This window comes from Danio rerio, chromosome 22 (assembly GCF_052040795.2).
Source record: "Danio rerio strain M-AB ecotype USA chromosome 22, GRCz13ab, whole genome shotgun sequence".
NCBI lineage: Eukaryota > Metazoa > Chordata > Actinopteri > Cypriniformes > Danionidae > Danio > Danio rerio.
Genome location: NC_141042.1, coordinates 24,952,357 through 24,969,297, shown reverse-complemented (window position 1 = coordinate 24,969,297; position 16,941 = coordinate 24,952,357). Strand labels below are relative to the sequence as shown.

The following is a 16,941-nucleotide window of genomic DNA, read 5'->3' as shown; positions in this document are numbered from 1 at the left end:
ACATCTCAAAGTTTGGTGTGGTAACTCAAAGCAAGTGTTCCTTCGCTGGGTGTTCGTTTGACTGAAGCAGGATGTGATAAAGCTCACGTGTCTGAAATATCTGAATGATGACTCTCAGAAATAAACTACTGGAAAAATGAAATATGTGCCAAGTTTTTATACAGCTGTAGATCAGCTGTTTTACTACTTTAAACTCTTCCTGCTTCCCATTGAAATCTTGTGTTAAAATAAAAGCTAAACTTTTTTTTTTATTTTTTATTGCAACTAGTTTATATATTCTGCTTGTACTTTTCAATGTACTTTTCTACAAACACCACATTGTTTTAAACAAATTTTTAGGTAAAATATGGACAAATTTAACTCTTGTGAACATCTTAACCATAAGCCATCATAACCAAATATTGTCCAAAAGTCCGGCAATTTTACAGCGAGATGCTGCACAATTATGTTTGTACTGTTCTTTTTCTCTTTCACTTTTGATTGGTTATAAAATAAAAATGATAAAATAAGTTGTAATATTTTTTGACTGATATTTTTCAGAAAAAGTGATTAGTTGACTTTAAAAAGTGAGCAAATTAATGCCTTAAAGTTATTAAGCAAACAAACTATGTCCATAATTATGAAAAATAATTCAACTTAAAGGAGCCATTTAATAAAACATCTACCTAAGCATATCTGAATAATTCAGCTATTTAGAGCTCAGTAATGAGCCGTAAGCCTGAAATAGCATTGTTTCCTCATTCTCATGTTAATCCTGTGAGTGTAAAATTCAGGTAAAAACCAGGCCAATTGAAAACACACACACACACACACACACACACACACACACACACACACACACACACACACACACACACACACACACACACACACACACACACATGTAGACTACATTACGTTGCATTACGTGATCATACATTTGCACCCCTCAGGCTGCATTTGTTTGGACACAATGTTTTTAATAGGTCACAACTATGATGTTTTTCCCCTTCCTATTAAGTTTATCTCAGCTTTCAGTAAACTTACTATGAACGTGAGGCGCTTGAAAACGAAAGAGGCAGGGAGACTAATAAAACCCTAACATGACAGTGTCTTTACATTGTTTTCAATATGTTGCTAAATAAAGCAGACACTCAGACACACAGCGCCAGTGTGTGTATAGGAAATTCATTCAAAACATGCAGCGTGGTGCTTTGCATCCGCAGTGTGGTGGACTTCAATTAGGAGGGGTTCTCAGTCAGCAGTCTATTCACAGCCGTCAGAACACAAAATGCAGGATGTACAGATTAAAAATAATTTAGTGGCACTCCAAAGTGGGATAAGGTCAGTTTAACTGTATCTATTGTTAGTTTAACTTACAATATATTATGTAATATATTAACCAAGCGGAAACATCCCACTCTCCTTCGTGAAGCCAATACTGCTAGATGCTAGATGCTCACTGACTGCAATGCTAAACTGGCTAATTTTACAGCTGATAAAAACATGTTTACAGCCTGGTACAAAAGATGGTTTTAGTGCAAATAGCTAATCTTACCCTTTATGACAACTGTGAGGGATGTGATTTTTTTTTATAAGTCATCCGTTTTGTTTTTATTAAGTTTTATTAAGTCTGTATAATTAAGGGCATAGCCACTGAAGTAACAGCTAGGTCTCACTGGTCGCCATCATGTCATTCTGGCTGATTAGCCCCTGAACTCGGCATTTACATTGTTTTTTTTTTTTTTTTTTATGTGGCTTTACACAATAAATTGCCTTTTAAATGTATTTTCTACAATTATCAGATGATATGACATGCTGTGTACACTTAATTGTGTTCACAAACCATTCAAGTTGCTTCTGTTTCCCAGTTGAGTAAAATTATAAACTAATATACTATTATTACAAATGTATTTGTCAGGGATCTGGAAGGATGATGGAGCGGGGACCCACTTGGAGACAAAAGTATTTATTAAAACAAAACAAGAAGGGAAAAAAAAACTACCCTGAGGGGGAAAACATGGATAAATTGCAAAAACAAACTTGACTGGGCTGGCAGGACAAAGCAGGGCTGGAAATAACAAGACAGGGAAATATCGACGACGAACTGGCACAGGACAGCAGACATGAGGGGATTATAAGCAGATGTAAATTAACACAAACAGATGAACATGATTAAATAATAATGGGTTAACAAGGAGGGTGGGACTAGACAATAGATGGGAGAGCGCATGACACAGAGACAACACAAACCATGCGCTCACATAAAACAGGACAAGAACACGCAGCCAATGAGAGAACTCATTAACCGCATGTTCATGACAACACAAGCACAACTCTGAAGCACACAAAAGCACGTGACCACAGTGTAAACACAGAGCTACGTGCTTTGACAACAGACGCATGACACGAGCACACGATAGATAAACACAATACCGTGCGCTCACACATATGCAACGCGCATGCTTTATCTCAGCGTCAACCAAAAACGAAACCAACTAGACGGAGACGGCGAGAATGAAACAGCGCGATGCTGACAGAACAAAACACAAACAGGAGTACAAGAGCGCACGTCCAAGGCACGCAGAGCCCGCGTGGACGCATTAAGCGGGAGCACACACGCTCTGCGCACACCCACGACGGCGCGCGCACACACAGAGACAGACACAATGACAGAACGTCCAAGGCACGCAGAGCCCGCGTGGACGCATTAAGCGGGAGCACACACGCTCTGCGCACACCCACGACGGCGCGCGCACACACAGAGACAGACACAATGACAGGAACAGGATAGGACAGAGCCAGTGTCCGGACTCTGCCACCAAAACAAGAACTTACAAGACCAGAGTGGCAGAACCCTGACAGTATTTGTTTTATTTAAGATAATTTATCATTTTCTTTAGAACTTAAATGCACTCCAAAATCTGACAGATTGATTAGCTGTAGGAAATATGAATCGTTGTCATTCATACAGTGTTATGCTGGATTTCATGAATAGCCTTGCATTTACTAACACATACTATATTTGAAGTATTTGGATGTAATTCGCATTTTCCTCCTGAAGAAAAACATAATAAGAACAATATTTAGTGGCTCAATGTATTGCAACAGTGTTTTTAAAAGTCTAAACACTTTTTTGATGTAGTGAACAACCAAGCACATGTGGTCAGAACAGCAGGTCATAAAGTATTAATAAATAAAGTAGTGATAAAGAAAGCGTTTCTCCCGAAGAAAATCCCGTCTAAGCAAAATGCTAGCAGGCATCTGTAGCTTCAACCTCGCTTCACCTTTTTGCACTTGTTTTTCATCACCCGGTCAGTGCAAAATAGCGAAGGTTGGCCATGCCTACTTGTAGCTTCATTTGAGCTCTTCAGAAACATATGGGTCACGGATACTACTGTATGTCCATATTGATGAGCTGCATCTCAGAGCAGAGCTCTTTAACTCTTTCCTTTCTTTGATAAAAAATTAGAAAGACAACAGTTACCTGCCATTGATTCATTTTTTTTCTTTTTTTACGTCAATGTGTGGTTTAGGTATATTACAGTAAGGAAAGCCCTAACGCATGACGTGAGTGAGGTACCAGACTTATTAAATAAAATTAGATCAGTAAAACTGAAAGTCAGATCGCATGTATAAATGAAGAGTTATACAATTTGCATTTGACTTACTCCCTTCATTATAATGGCTCACCACAGCAAAATGATCCGCACCCATCAATTTGAATGAAGTTATATACATTCAAGACTGAAATTATTAATTCCCCAGGCTAATTCTGACTTGTAAATAAAAGCTGAGAAATTCATATATTTTTTCCACAATGATGTCTCTTGTACATCATAATTCTGACTACAGCTATACTTTCTATATACTGTAGGTGTCAAGCCAATGGCTTTTTACAAAGTAGTAACAAAGCTTTGTATTATTAATTCAATAATAACTCTAACTTAAAAGTCTAACTTAAGCCGCCATATACAGCATATTATGTTTGTCACACTGATTTTAGTAGAGAGTTTAAAACCTTTTAATATATAAAATCACAATGTAAAAGTCTAATAAAAACAATGTAAACAATTCTAAAAATTTTCAAATTGACACAATTGTCGTAACTTTGAATTATACAGCAATTTAGATTGTTTTTAAAATAGTTTTTTTAGATAAATGTTTATATTTGGTTGTCATTACATTTTGAACTGTACCACACCACCTTGCACAGTTGAAGACAAACTTATTAGCCCTTATGAAATTATTATTATTTTTACAAATTTTCCCAAGCACTGGTTAACGCATGGGTATCAAACTCAGTTCTTGAGGGCCGCAGCTCTGCAGTTTTACTTCAACCCTAATCAAACACAGCTGATCCAAATAATCAAGGTGTTCAAAATAGTCGTGAACACCTTGATTGGTTGCATAAGCTGTGTTTGATTAAGGTGGAGGCAAAACTGTGCAGAGCTGTGGCCTTTCAGGAATTGAGATTGAGACCAACTGTATGGGTTAACACATGAAGGTTTTTTTTCTCAACACAATAGTTTTAATAACTATTTTACCAAGATTACATGACACATACTGGATACTATTTTACTAGTTATTTTACAGGATATTCAGCTTTAGGCAATTTACAGTCTTAACTAGGTTAATTGGGTTAAAATTGCACAACAATGGTTTCTGTAGCCAATTAAAAATGTTTTCCCAAGAAGGCTAATAATAATGGTGTAAGTTTTTCTTAATCAGTTTTTTTTATTCCAGATAAAAAAGACACTAAATAAAATAAAATAAATAATTTTAAATAAAGATTTAGGCAACGTAGTAGCAGTAGGTAGTGCTGTCGCCTTACAGCAAGAAGGTCGCTGGGTCGCTGTTTCGAACCTCGGCTCAGTTGGCATTTCTGTGTGGAGTTTGTATGTTCTCCCTGCATTTGTGTGGGTTTCTTCAGGGTGCTTTGATTTTCCCCACAGTCCAAAGACATGTGGTACAGGTGAATTGAGTAGGCTAAATTGTCCGTAGTGTATGAGTGTGTATGTGTGTGTGAATGAGTGTGTGTGGATGTTTCCTAAAAATGGGTTGCGGCTGGAAGGGGAACCACTGCGTAAAAACGTGCTGGATAAGTTGCCGGTTCATTCCGCTGTGGTGACCCCAGATTAATAAAGGAACTAAGCCAACAAGAAAATAAATAAATGAATGAAATAAAGATTTTTTTTAAAAATGTAAATTTAATAAAGATAATGGTTCACATATTTGTAAACACAATCAAATGTACTGTCCTAGCAACCCCAAAATGGTCTCGTTATGACATAACATATTTCCATTTCCGCAGTAAGCTTGAGCTTTAACATTGTGATTTTATGAGTCATATGGATGATGGATTTCATAGCGTCAGTGGCATCCAGAGATATGCATGAACATGTTCAGGTATGAAAACATCCCATTTTCATCTGCCTGACTTCTATAAATAAAGACACCGGGTGGAAAAAAGTGCGTCAGAAAACATGAAACATAGCGGATCGTTCTGAATGAATGTTTTCTACCAATCAATGATGCCTAAACTGCTTTTCTCCAAGATTCGGATCTACGAATTCAAGGAGCTCATTCGCAACAAGAATCAGACAAAAACGTAAATGATTTTTATTAGGTTCTTTCAATACATTAAGTTCCTGAACGTGGATTTATGAGGTTGTTTTCATTTTTTTAATCCCACAGGCTGGATGTTTTGTTAAGTAGGAAAAAGCAGAAAAGCAACATCAGATGTGTTTTGACTCAGAAAAAGACTGAAGTCTCTCATTCTCCGTAAGTTTATGTGTGCTGTTATGTGTATAGTTTATGTTTATGTGTATACAATCATTTTAACACAATCTCAAAATTGAAATCATCATTGAATTGGTACTTAATGTGTAAAAATCTTTTACGAATATGGAAAAGGTTTTATTTAGTTAGCAGTTGATTTTAAATGGTTTTAATTACAGTTTAAAGTCAGAATTATTAGCCCCTTCTAATTTTTTAAAAATCTTTTTTTAAATATTTCCCAAATGATGTTTACCAGAGCAAGGAAATTTTCACAGTATGTCTGATAATATATTTTCTCCTGGAGAAAGTCTTGTTTTTTTAATTTTGGCAAGAATAAAAGCAGTTTTGAATAAAAAAAAACATTTTAAGGTCAAAATTATTAGCCCCTTCGAGCTATTTTTCCCCCCGATAGTCTATAGAACAAACCATCCTTATTCAATAACTTACCTAATTACCCTAACCTGTCTAGTTAACCTAATTAACCTAGTTAAGTCTTTAAACGTCACTTTAAGCTGTATAGAAGTTTTTTGAAAAAAATCTAGTCAAATACTATTTACTGTCCACATAGCAACAATAAAATAATCAGTTATTAGAAATGAGTTATTAAAACTATCATGTTTATAAATGTGTTGAAAAAATCTTCTCTCCGTTAAACAGAAATTGGGGAAAAATTAAATGGGGGGGTGGAGGGGGGGTAATAATTCTGACTTCAACTGTAAACAAATAGTGCAAACTTCATACAAAGGTTCACCTAATTGGGCAAAAGTGTTTTATTTTAATGCTTTGCAGAATTATGGATGGAAAATTTAGTAATTTTAGAAAATGATTTTCCACAGATAATTTGTTTTTTTGAATAAATATTTTAAAATCTTAGCACGTCACACCTTGGGCTAATTTCATTGTGTTTATAAGTACTTTATGTAAATATGGATGGCAAAATATTGTATTTTAGACAGTAGTCCATCTAATTGCATGATCTTTTTTAAGATTACAGGACCATAGGCAAAAGTTGGCTGATCTGCTAGAAAACACAGGTTAGTTCCACCACAAATTATTCATTTATATATAAAGTATATAACAAAACAGAAGTTTTCCTAAAACAAGATTCACTTCCAGTGTGTGAGCTTGTTCTTGCTTATGTGGTTTACGAAGACAAAACTGTAATGACATGTGCATGACGTCATAAGTTACTAAGGTGATTTATGAGGACTTGCTTAGTGTTCTTGTAATTCAAAATGGTTAAAATCAGGGGTGTCCAAACTCGGTCCTGGAGGGCTGGTGTCCAACTGAGTTTAGCTCCAACTTGCTTCAACACACCTGGCAGGAAATTTCCAGTATATCTAGGAAGAGCTTGATTAGCTGGTTCAGGTGTTTTTGATAAGGTTGGAGCTTCGAGTTTGGACACCCCTGGTTAAAATCATACTTAACAGGGTCATTAAATAATTATAATTTTGCCACAGGTTTCAGGTTTAGGTTTAGGGGTGTTACTGGGGTAAGGCAATATAATAAGCATTTTTACTTTAAAAAATACATTACACCTATGGATATATATTATGTGTACAGTGGTCCCTCACTGTAACGCGGTTCACTATACGTGGCCTTACAGTTTTGCAGATTTTTTTCGTGCAATTTGACATGCTTTTTTTCTATAGCGGATTGTGTTCTGCTTACTGATTGGCTGTAGACCATTGTCAATCAATCCTCCTCTGTGTCGTGTCTCCATACAGTATAGAATGCGCTCAGCTTGCCAAATTTACATAAACCTTTGATCGCTAGCATTGTGACTTTGAAGCGCTGTACTATATGTTTATAAGTTTTCTCCTCGCAATATTGACGAAACGTTCTGCACCATCAAAGGCAACTGAGCTATAGCACCTAAAAAGCAGAGGAAGGCACTAATCATTATTCAAAAAAGTTTAACTTTTGGACATGTAAAAGGAAGGTAGAAGTTATGCAGCTGTAGGGCGCCATTTTGGTAATCTTATTTTCTTCGAAGGTTTGAACTTTGAGAGTGTTTAAACAAGAAAGAAAAGTGTAAAAATGCCTGTCTGAGAGAAGTGTATAAAGTGTGTAGTGAGGGGTTTTACAGTTTTAAAACATCTATAATAATTGTAAAAAAAATAAATTAATCTGACTACTTTGCAGAATTTTTCGCAGAATCTCACGGCGATTTGTAACTTTTTGATAGTGGCTAATTCGTATGAATTCGTCTGATCTAGTTAATAAAATTTAGTACGATTTGCTCATCACTCAATGATGGTTGGGGTTGGGTGCCACGCCTCCTTTTTAAAATCGTACATTTTTGTATGACTCAACTCGAACGAATTCATATGATTTTGCCACTAAACTGACAAAACGTAAAATACTTACGTTTCCTCGTGAGATGAGGCTACAACACTATCTCATACAAGTGTGTGTGTATGTTAAAGGCAATTTTTGAAATAATGCCTTATTTATTCTGATCTAAGTGATCATATGTCATAATTCATTTATTTTACCTCAGCTTAGTCACTAATATATCAGGAGTTGCCACAGCGGATATATATGTAGATAGATATAGATATACTAGATTATACCCATATGATAAAAGTATATAAATATTATACTTTATATACTTTTATCATATGGGTATAATCTAGTATAGGTCATTTCACATGATGTCAATTGATGATGCACGAGGGCAGGAAGTGATTTTTCTACATAGGAATCCTTATATTATAAATATAAAAATTATACACAGGCCAACATGTAGCTAAGTGTATTATATGTTAATGTGTTATAAAAAATCTGATACAAATACAAACACACTTATACAAAATCCAGGAGAATAAAATCATCTGCCCTGTGGCGTAACCGCTGTAATGAAATCTCTGTCTTGATTTGCAATAATCCAAGTCTTTACTTGCGTTCTGGCAGAATAAACAACCGTAACATTAACGTGTATATGCGCAGCAGCTGTGAATATTTGTTGATAGTAAGTTCATTGACAGAACATAAAAGAAATGCAACCCTTACAACAAAACTACACTGTTATTATTTACAAAAATGAATAAATAAATAATAATGTACAGTATGCGTCCACACTTTTGTTTGCTTTCATCTGTTATTTTGTGATGTCAGGAAGATATCCATGTGGGAAAAATAACTAGTAAATTATAATAAACATGTTTTTGAATCAAAGATTAAAGTGTATAATGTGTACAACTCTTTGCTATACAGTAGGTCATAAATTGATTCTTGTTTCTAATTTGCTTGATAAGATATAAGATTTCAGTGTAAGTTCAGAAGGGTGTCTTCTTTAATTCATAATACAAGCAGACACTGATAATAGCACAATTCTTTATTCTGTGAAGGTAAAGAGTTTAAATGTCATCTTGGATAGCACACTCACATTTGAAGATCACATTAATAATATTACATGTACTGCATATTTCCACCTGCGTTATATCGCAGTCTCTGCCCTTCTCTCGCAACCAATACCACAGCAATTCTTATCCACGCATTAGTTACTTTACGTTTTGACTACTGTAATGCATTTCTTTCTGGGCTTCCTTCTAAACTTCTCCATAAACTTCAACTGGTTCAGAACCATGCAGCTTGTGTCATCTCTAGGACTCCATCTCACAAGCATGTCACACCACTCCTTTATCAGCTTCACTGGCTTCCAGTAAAGTTTCGTATTGATTTTAAAATATTACTTTTAACTTTTAAAGCACTTTAAAATCTCGTTCCCCAATATATCACCAATCTTAGATCAGCTAACTCTTTCTCCCTGGTACCACCTCACACTCGATTAAGCACAATGGGATCTTTTAGCTCTATAGCTCCTTGGCTATGGAACTCGCTTCCCCTGGATCAAAGGAGCAGTGACAGTCTTGACACACTTAAATCTCGTCTAAAGAACCATCTTTTTAAGCAGGCTTTCCTTTAACAATTTTTTTAGCATGTTTTTATCATCTTATTTTATATTCCCGATGTATGTTTATACCTATTTGGTAATGTTTTATTGCTTGTTTTAATTTGTTCTAGCATGGTTGATGATGCTTATTGTAAGGCGACCTTGGGTGTCAAGAAAGGCACCATCTACAAATATAATGAATTATTATTATTAAGTAATCACATTTTTTTGTTGTTGTTCCTCAGAATAAAATACAATTAAACACAATCTAGGACACAATCTAACAGACTCTAATCGAAATACTGAGTAGGTGGTGGGGCTTTCATTTTGCGCATCATTCTCTCATAGCAAACTAACGGTGAGAGTGGCGTGGCTAGGAATATTATGGCTGAAGCTGTCAAACTGACATCAACAGAAGGACTGTTGCTGCTGTGTTTACATTGCAAGATGGATCGACAACAGGGGATTTCACACTGCATGACTTTAAAAAAGTAGGAATCGCCGACAACGTTGTCTTGGTCCACAAACTACTGCTTGGTCTCACAACCATACACATGTCATGAGAAGTGACATGGAAACAACGCAAGGTCTAATAGTATATCTTTTGTTATTAACTACAAAATGAGAAAGAAGCCTTTAGTCGGGTAGAAAATACGTATTTTGCTTACCTTGGCTTTTGAGAGCAATTAGTAACTTCTTTGACCCAGTTGTGGTATTGATCAGATGACCTGTCAAACAGGCACGGGTGCTCCTGCTAAATTTCCACTAGTTTTTCCTTCATTTCTTGAGTGTAAATAGGTCCAAAATGAAGCCCTTTTAACTTCTCCCCCAACCTTCCGCTGGTCTGCAGATATCTATAGTGGATGCTGCTCTCTCATTGGCTGTAGTTAATTGCCGATGTTATTTTCAGTCTAAATTCATTTCACACAGCAGGATTTTGAATCGCAGACAGCTCCAGATATTTAGCATGCTAAATATATAATGATGGTTGGGGGAGAAGTTAAAAGGGCTTCATTTTGGACCTATTTACACTCAAGAAATGAAGGAAAAACTAGTGGAAATTTAGCAGGAGCACCCGTGCCTGTTTGACAGGTCATCTGATCAATACCGCAACTGGGTCAAAGAAGTTACTAATTGCTCTCAAAAGCCAAGGTAAGCAAAATAAGTATTTTCTACCCGACTAAAGGCTTCTTTCTCATTTTGTAGCATGCTAAATATCTGCACCGTCATGGTCGACTCATTTGCGATTCTCTCAGATCATGTCTTTAACAGTTCATACTGTGTGATTTTTACTTGCGTGAATGAGCACTTGCTCATTTCGGGCATTTGGCTGCGTTTTTTCTAAACCTGTCGGCGAGTCAAAATAGGAGCTTAAATCATGCAGTCCGAACTCGACATTACAGAATTTATACGAAATTCTGAGTAGGCAGCGGAGCTTTCATTTTGCACATCATTCTCTAATAACAAACTAACGGTAAGAGGGGCATGGCCAAGAATATTCATAGAACATTCAAGAATAAGTCAGCAGAAGGACCACGACTCCAAAAGCAAAGCTCAGAATTTGATTTAAGACACAAAAACAAAAAAAAACAAAACAAAAAAAATTTAGCAGATTTATTTGCGCGGATTAATTATTTACCTAAAGAATAATAATGTATGCTAGCAAAATGAACACTTCTCACAAACATTAACTCAGAGATGGGTGTATTGATTCTTTATTATTCTAAATTTAATATATTTTCTTTAACAGACTACCTTGCCGCCTTTCAGTCATTCCTGCAGTCTGAGTTTAGTGCGGAGAACATTGAGTTTTGGCTTGCCTGCAGAGAATACAAGCAGATCAGATCACCGGGAAAACTCTCAAGCAAAGCAGCAGAGATCTACAAAACATTCCTCCATTCTACAGCTCAGAAAGAGGTCAGTATGTGCAGACACTGAAGAATTAAATACAGTAGGATCTTTTCAAATTGTGACAGTACATTATGACGAAAGGAAATGCCATTGCATAACAGACTGTTAAACTCAAGCAGTTCAGGAAACTTAAAACATTTGAGGAAACATTGCTTTAAAGGAAGAGTTCACCCAACAAGAAACATTCGATCATCATTTAGTCACTTGTTCCAAACAAGGTTATTTCAGTAAATGAAAACCACATCTAAGACTAAAACTGGCAAAAAAAATCTATACATTTTGTTAACTAAAATAAAATACAAAATTCACAATATACAGTTGAAGTCAGAATTATTAGCCCCCCTTTGATTTTTTTTTCTTGTTTAAATATTTTCCAAATGATGTTTAACAGAGCAAGAAAATTTCCACAGTATGTCTGATAATGTTTTATCTTCTGGAGAAAGTCTTATTTGACTTATTTTGGCTAGAATAAAAGCAGTTTTTTTTTTATAATTTAAAAATGTAACAATTAAAAAAAACCCTATATTTTTTCCCTGATAGTCTGCAGAACAAACCATCATTATACAATAACTTGGCTAATTACCCTAACCTGCCTATTTAGCCTAATTAACCTAGTTAAGCCTTTAAATGTCACTTTGAGCTGTATAGATTGTCTTGAAAAATATCGAGTCAAATGTTATCTACTGTCATCATGAAAAAGATAAAATAAATCAGTTATTAGAAATGAGTTATTAAAACTATTATGTTTAGAAATGTGGGGCTAATAATTCAGGGGGGCTAATAATTCTGACTTCAACTGTATATGATGTCTTGACAGACTTCTTACAAAGTATATTACAATATTTTGAAAATACAAAAATACTAGACACCAAAGTATTTTGATACAACATATTCAGCCATTTTCATAAACCCTATAAAATACAAATTACAATATGCTAATTTGTATTTAAAATACATATTTAAAATACATGTAACGTTAATACTGTCCATCCCTGTTTGTGCAAACTGTGTAAACACTAAACTTTGCTCTGGTCAACACTGGACATGTTTTGTTAAAGGTGCAGTGAAATTAAAATAAAGTTTTTTAAATGTTAACATCAGTATGTTAGTCTTCAAGGATATCTATAAGCCAGTGTGGCACAAAACAATGACAAAATTCCAGTTTAGAAAACCAATATATAAACATGTAAAGCTTGTAGTTTGTCATTTCCGCTTAAACGTATCAACATTTTTTTCACGTCACTAGTGTTGTCACGATACTGGAATTCGATACCAATCGGTACTGGAATGTTAAAAACGTCAATTTCCCGCTTACATTTGAGGACGTTCTTTAACAGGGAGAAAAATACGAGTCGCAAGTTATGAAGTATTAAGCATTTTAATTCAACTGACAACCAATCACACTCATTTCTGTTGAGCATGTGAACACAATGGCAAATGGCTGTTTAAGAACCTGATCAATGTTAGCAGGAAATGGACGTTTTTTAATTTTTCAGTACCGATTGGTATCAAATTGCAGTATCGCGTCATCACGGCGCGATTTAGGCTGTATCATTTCAAAACAAATTTGAAGACTCCTTTAAATACGTCCTTCGTTTTCAAGGTAATGAAGGACACAACCAATGGATCCTTCGTCGCCTCGAACATCCAAAGACTCATTGTGCGCTGATAACGGCAGAATGTTTTTAAAAGAAAACTCCGGATTAAATGTATGAAATAGGTTTATTTTACTTGGATATCTTAAAAAAACATGTTAAAAACAAAATGAGTATGACGTGTCTTACTAAAAAGTGATTTTATAGACCGTTTACATTTTTATCTGTACATGTATGGATTAAACAAGTCTTCATCCTTCGGATAATTTAGCCTCTAATGAAACGCAGCTATTTTCTTTTTATTTGATGCACTTGAGCTCAACCACTCTCACTGGCAGGTAAAACCAAATGCTTTTGGCTGCTCTTTTGAAAGTGGAAGAGCTACACTATGTCCCGCCCTCTCTGTTTTTCAGTTAAGATTATGACAAATATCGAATAAAAAAATGCAAATTTTTAATGCACTTCATAGGACCTTTAACTTTGATATATTATCAAAACTAAAACTGAAATTATATATAAAAAAATAAATAGAAAAGTGTTAAAAATAATAAAAACTTAACTAAAAGTAACAAAACCATTGTTAACACTTTTTTTTGATGGTCCATTTGAGTATTAGTAATATCTACTGATACTGCTCCTTCAACAGACATTTAATTGACTATAAGAAACTTTGCAAGTACATGTCAACTTACACTAACCCTAACCTCAACCCTAACCCTAATCTAACAGTCTACTAATAATCTAATGAGAATTAGCTGGCATGTAGATGCAATGTAAATTAAATTCAACAAACGAACCATCAAAATAAAGTCTGTGTGATCAACCCATTAAATAAATTAAGTAAAACTAAACTGAAATGAACAGAAATTTAAAAATAGTACTAAAGTAAAAACTAATTTAAAGATGCAATGGTTCCAAACCCGTGTATGTTTCTTTCTTCAGTTGAACACAAAAGATATTTCAAATGTTGGAAACCAGTGACTTTTATAGAACTTATAAAATACTATAAACATTCTTCAAAATATCTTCTTTTGTGTCCAATAGAAAAAAACTAAAGGTGATAAAGATCAATTATCATCTTTTATTTACAAAATGAATACATTATAAATATGATCATGTTTTATTATGCAATAAAAGAGAAGTGGCCAAAAATAGTGTGGCTGAAGGGGCAAACTGATGTCAACAGAAGAACCGCCACTCCAAATGCAAATGGTCAGACTTTGGTAGAAGATTACCAAAACAAACATTTTTGTCAGTGGATTGATTTACATGGATTAGTTGCTCACCTAAAGAGTAACAATGTGCTCTAGAAAAACAAACAGTGTACATTTTGCTGCTGCATGGACTATGAAGGGATATTTGATCTAAAAAAAAGTTGTCACCATTTACAAATCCTCCATTTGTTCCAAACCTGTCAGAGGCTCTATCTTCTGTTGAACACGAAAGAAGATATTTAGAAAAATGTTGAGGTAAAAAAAAACAACCAATGACTTCCATAATAATTTTGGATGTCAATGGTTGCTGGTTTCCAACATTCCCCAGAAAATCTTGCTTTGTGTTCAACTGGAGAAAGAAAGTCATTATCACTTAGAACCACTCCAGCGGGAAATAATAGGTCATTTGTTGTTAAAATATTCCTTTAACAATATAGGTCAAAAACTAACCAGAATGTTTGCATTTGCTATTGGCTTCTCAAACTAAACACCAGTGTAAATGTCACTGCAGATTTAAATTTGCTCCAATAATCTCCCTGGGATGTAAATGTTCCTTTTTTTTTTTTTTTAAAGGTCAACATTGACCATTGCACTCGCGAGGAGATCAAGAGATCATTGGCCAAGCCTGACCTCGGGTGTTTTGACAAGGCAGAAAAGCTTGTGTACAGACTGATGGAGGAAGACTCTTGTCCACGCTTCCTCAAATCTGAAGCTTTTCAGAACCTGAGGAACATGAGCAGGAACCCAATGTAGACCTGAAAGTTCATTCGCTGAAAAAGCACTTCTGAATGAGCTGGCACACTGAAAGAGGACATGCTGTGGGCACGTGGTTTAGAGGAAATGACTGAGGAGAACAGAAAGCGTGGCTTGCAGACGCTCGACTTGATTGCGTTTGATTGATAAGATGAATGAGAAGAAGTAAAACGGAAATCATCTAGAATGGAGGTTGAGGAGAGATGAGCTGGTTGTTTTTTGAAATGGGCGCTTTTCTATAAATGATAGTTTTGAAAGTCAAATTCGATTTCAGAAAAGTTGTTCTAGGGCAAAATAAACATGACTAGTGTTTGAGTCACATATGTTTTTGTGTTTGTGTGTGTGTGTGTGTGTGTGTGTGGTCTTTTATAGTTTTTAATTATTATTTTAATTATGCTAAAAATTTTAAAGACATAATTGAGAAGACATGTGGGACCTTATTTCAAACTTTAATATGCATATAAGAAAAATAATAACAACAATACTAATAATAAGTGTTACAGTTTCCTCCAGTCAAAAGACATGCGGTATAGGTGAATTGAATAAGCTAAATTGGAACGCCATTGCAAAGGTAACAGAGGTGATGATGGTAACACGGTTGACTTTTATACTTTAATTTGATATTATAGCGCCTGTGTTAAAATTCATAAATGTACTTGTTTGACATTTTAATGGCTTTATCTGTGTAAATGTATGGAATTCAAGAATAATAAAAGGTTTACAAAATAAAATAATATCTTACTATAAAAATTGCTAATACATTCCCATGACCAAACTAACAAAAAATGAGAAAACATTCTACTTAATAGTAACATTAATGACATATTAATAACATTTTTTTCAAATGCCTATTTTATACAGTAAATATTCATCAAAGACCGCAACACCAAAGCTGACACAAAGCTTTTTTAATTTAATAAATTAGTATTTTTGGAGTTTTGGTGTTGCCGCCTTTGATGAATATTTACTTTGCACCTTGTGCGATTTTTGGCTGAGCACCCAGTTAAGAGGGATGTGCGTGCTTTTGTACAGTTTTTTCATTATTTTATACAGTAAAAAATGATTATTGTATTGTATCTTACCCCACCCCTAAACCCAACACAATTTAACACAATTAAACACAATCAACACAATTTTGAATGTCAAAAGATTCCACTATGTTTGATTATTAATCATTTCGAATAACAAGGACACTGGGCATGTCCTTATAAACCACCTTAAGATTGTGGCTCCGACGCAATCTCACAGTATTTCGTAACTTTTTGATTTAGTGGCTAATTTATATAAATTTGTATGATCTTATTTGTGCAATTGAGAACGATTTGCTCATCCCCCAATGACGGTTGGGTTTAGGGGTGGGGTTGGGTCCCATGCCTCCTTTTTAAAATCATTTATCTTTGTATGACTGAACTTGTATTAGCCACTAAACGTACAAAACGTAAAAGTTACATTTCCTTGTGAGATCAGTCTGGTGACTCCTACAGGTCATGGCCATGTCATTATATGATTTTGTCCCCGTAAACCACATAGGCAAGTACACACTCACTCACACATTGGATCAAAACTTTTTTAAAGTCGTCCACCTAAACCTATACAGCATATGATGATGGATGACATATTTTTTAAGTTCACATTTGTTTTTACGAAAATCAGGGTTATTCTGCCAAATTCAATTCAATTTAATTCCTGTTTATTTATTATAGCGCTTTTGACAATGTAGATTGTGTCAAAGAAGCTTAACATAGTTCTAGTAAAGACCAGATTCAGAGTTGAAAATGTTATACAAATACTTCTCCGGAATACCATGCTA

The 16,941-nt window shown here is 34.9% G+C and overlaps 1 protein-coding gene across 1 annotated transcript; it reads left to right on the top strand.

The window, feature by feature from the left end:
* The first annotated feature begins 3,145 nt into the window (after positions 1-3,145).
* Positions 3,146-15,450, top strand: si:ch211-117l17.6. The gene is made up of 5 exons (XM_087304401.1): positions 3,146-5,590; positions 5,677-5,763; positions 6,748-6,794; positions 11,409-11,575; positions 14,952-15,450. Exons 1-5 carry the CDS (start codon positions 5,490-5,492, stop codon positions 15,129-15,131), a joined length of 582 nt encoding a protein of 193 aa, XP_087160527.1. The 5' UTR covers positions 3,146-5,489; the 3' UTR covers positions 15,132-15,450.
* The last annotated feature ends 1,491 nt before the right edge of the window (positions 15,451-16,941 follow it).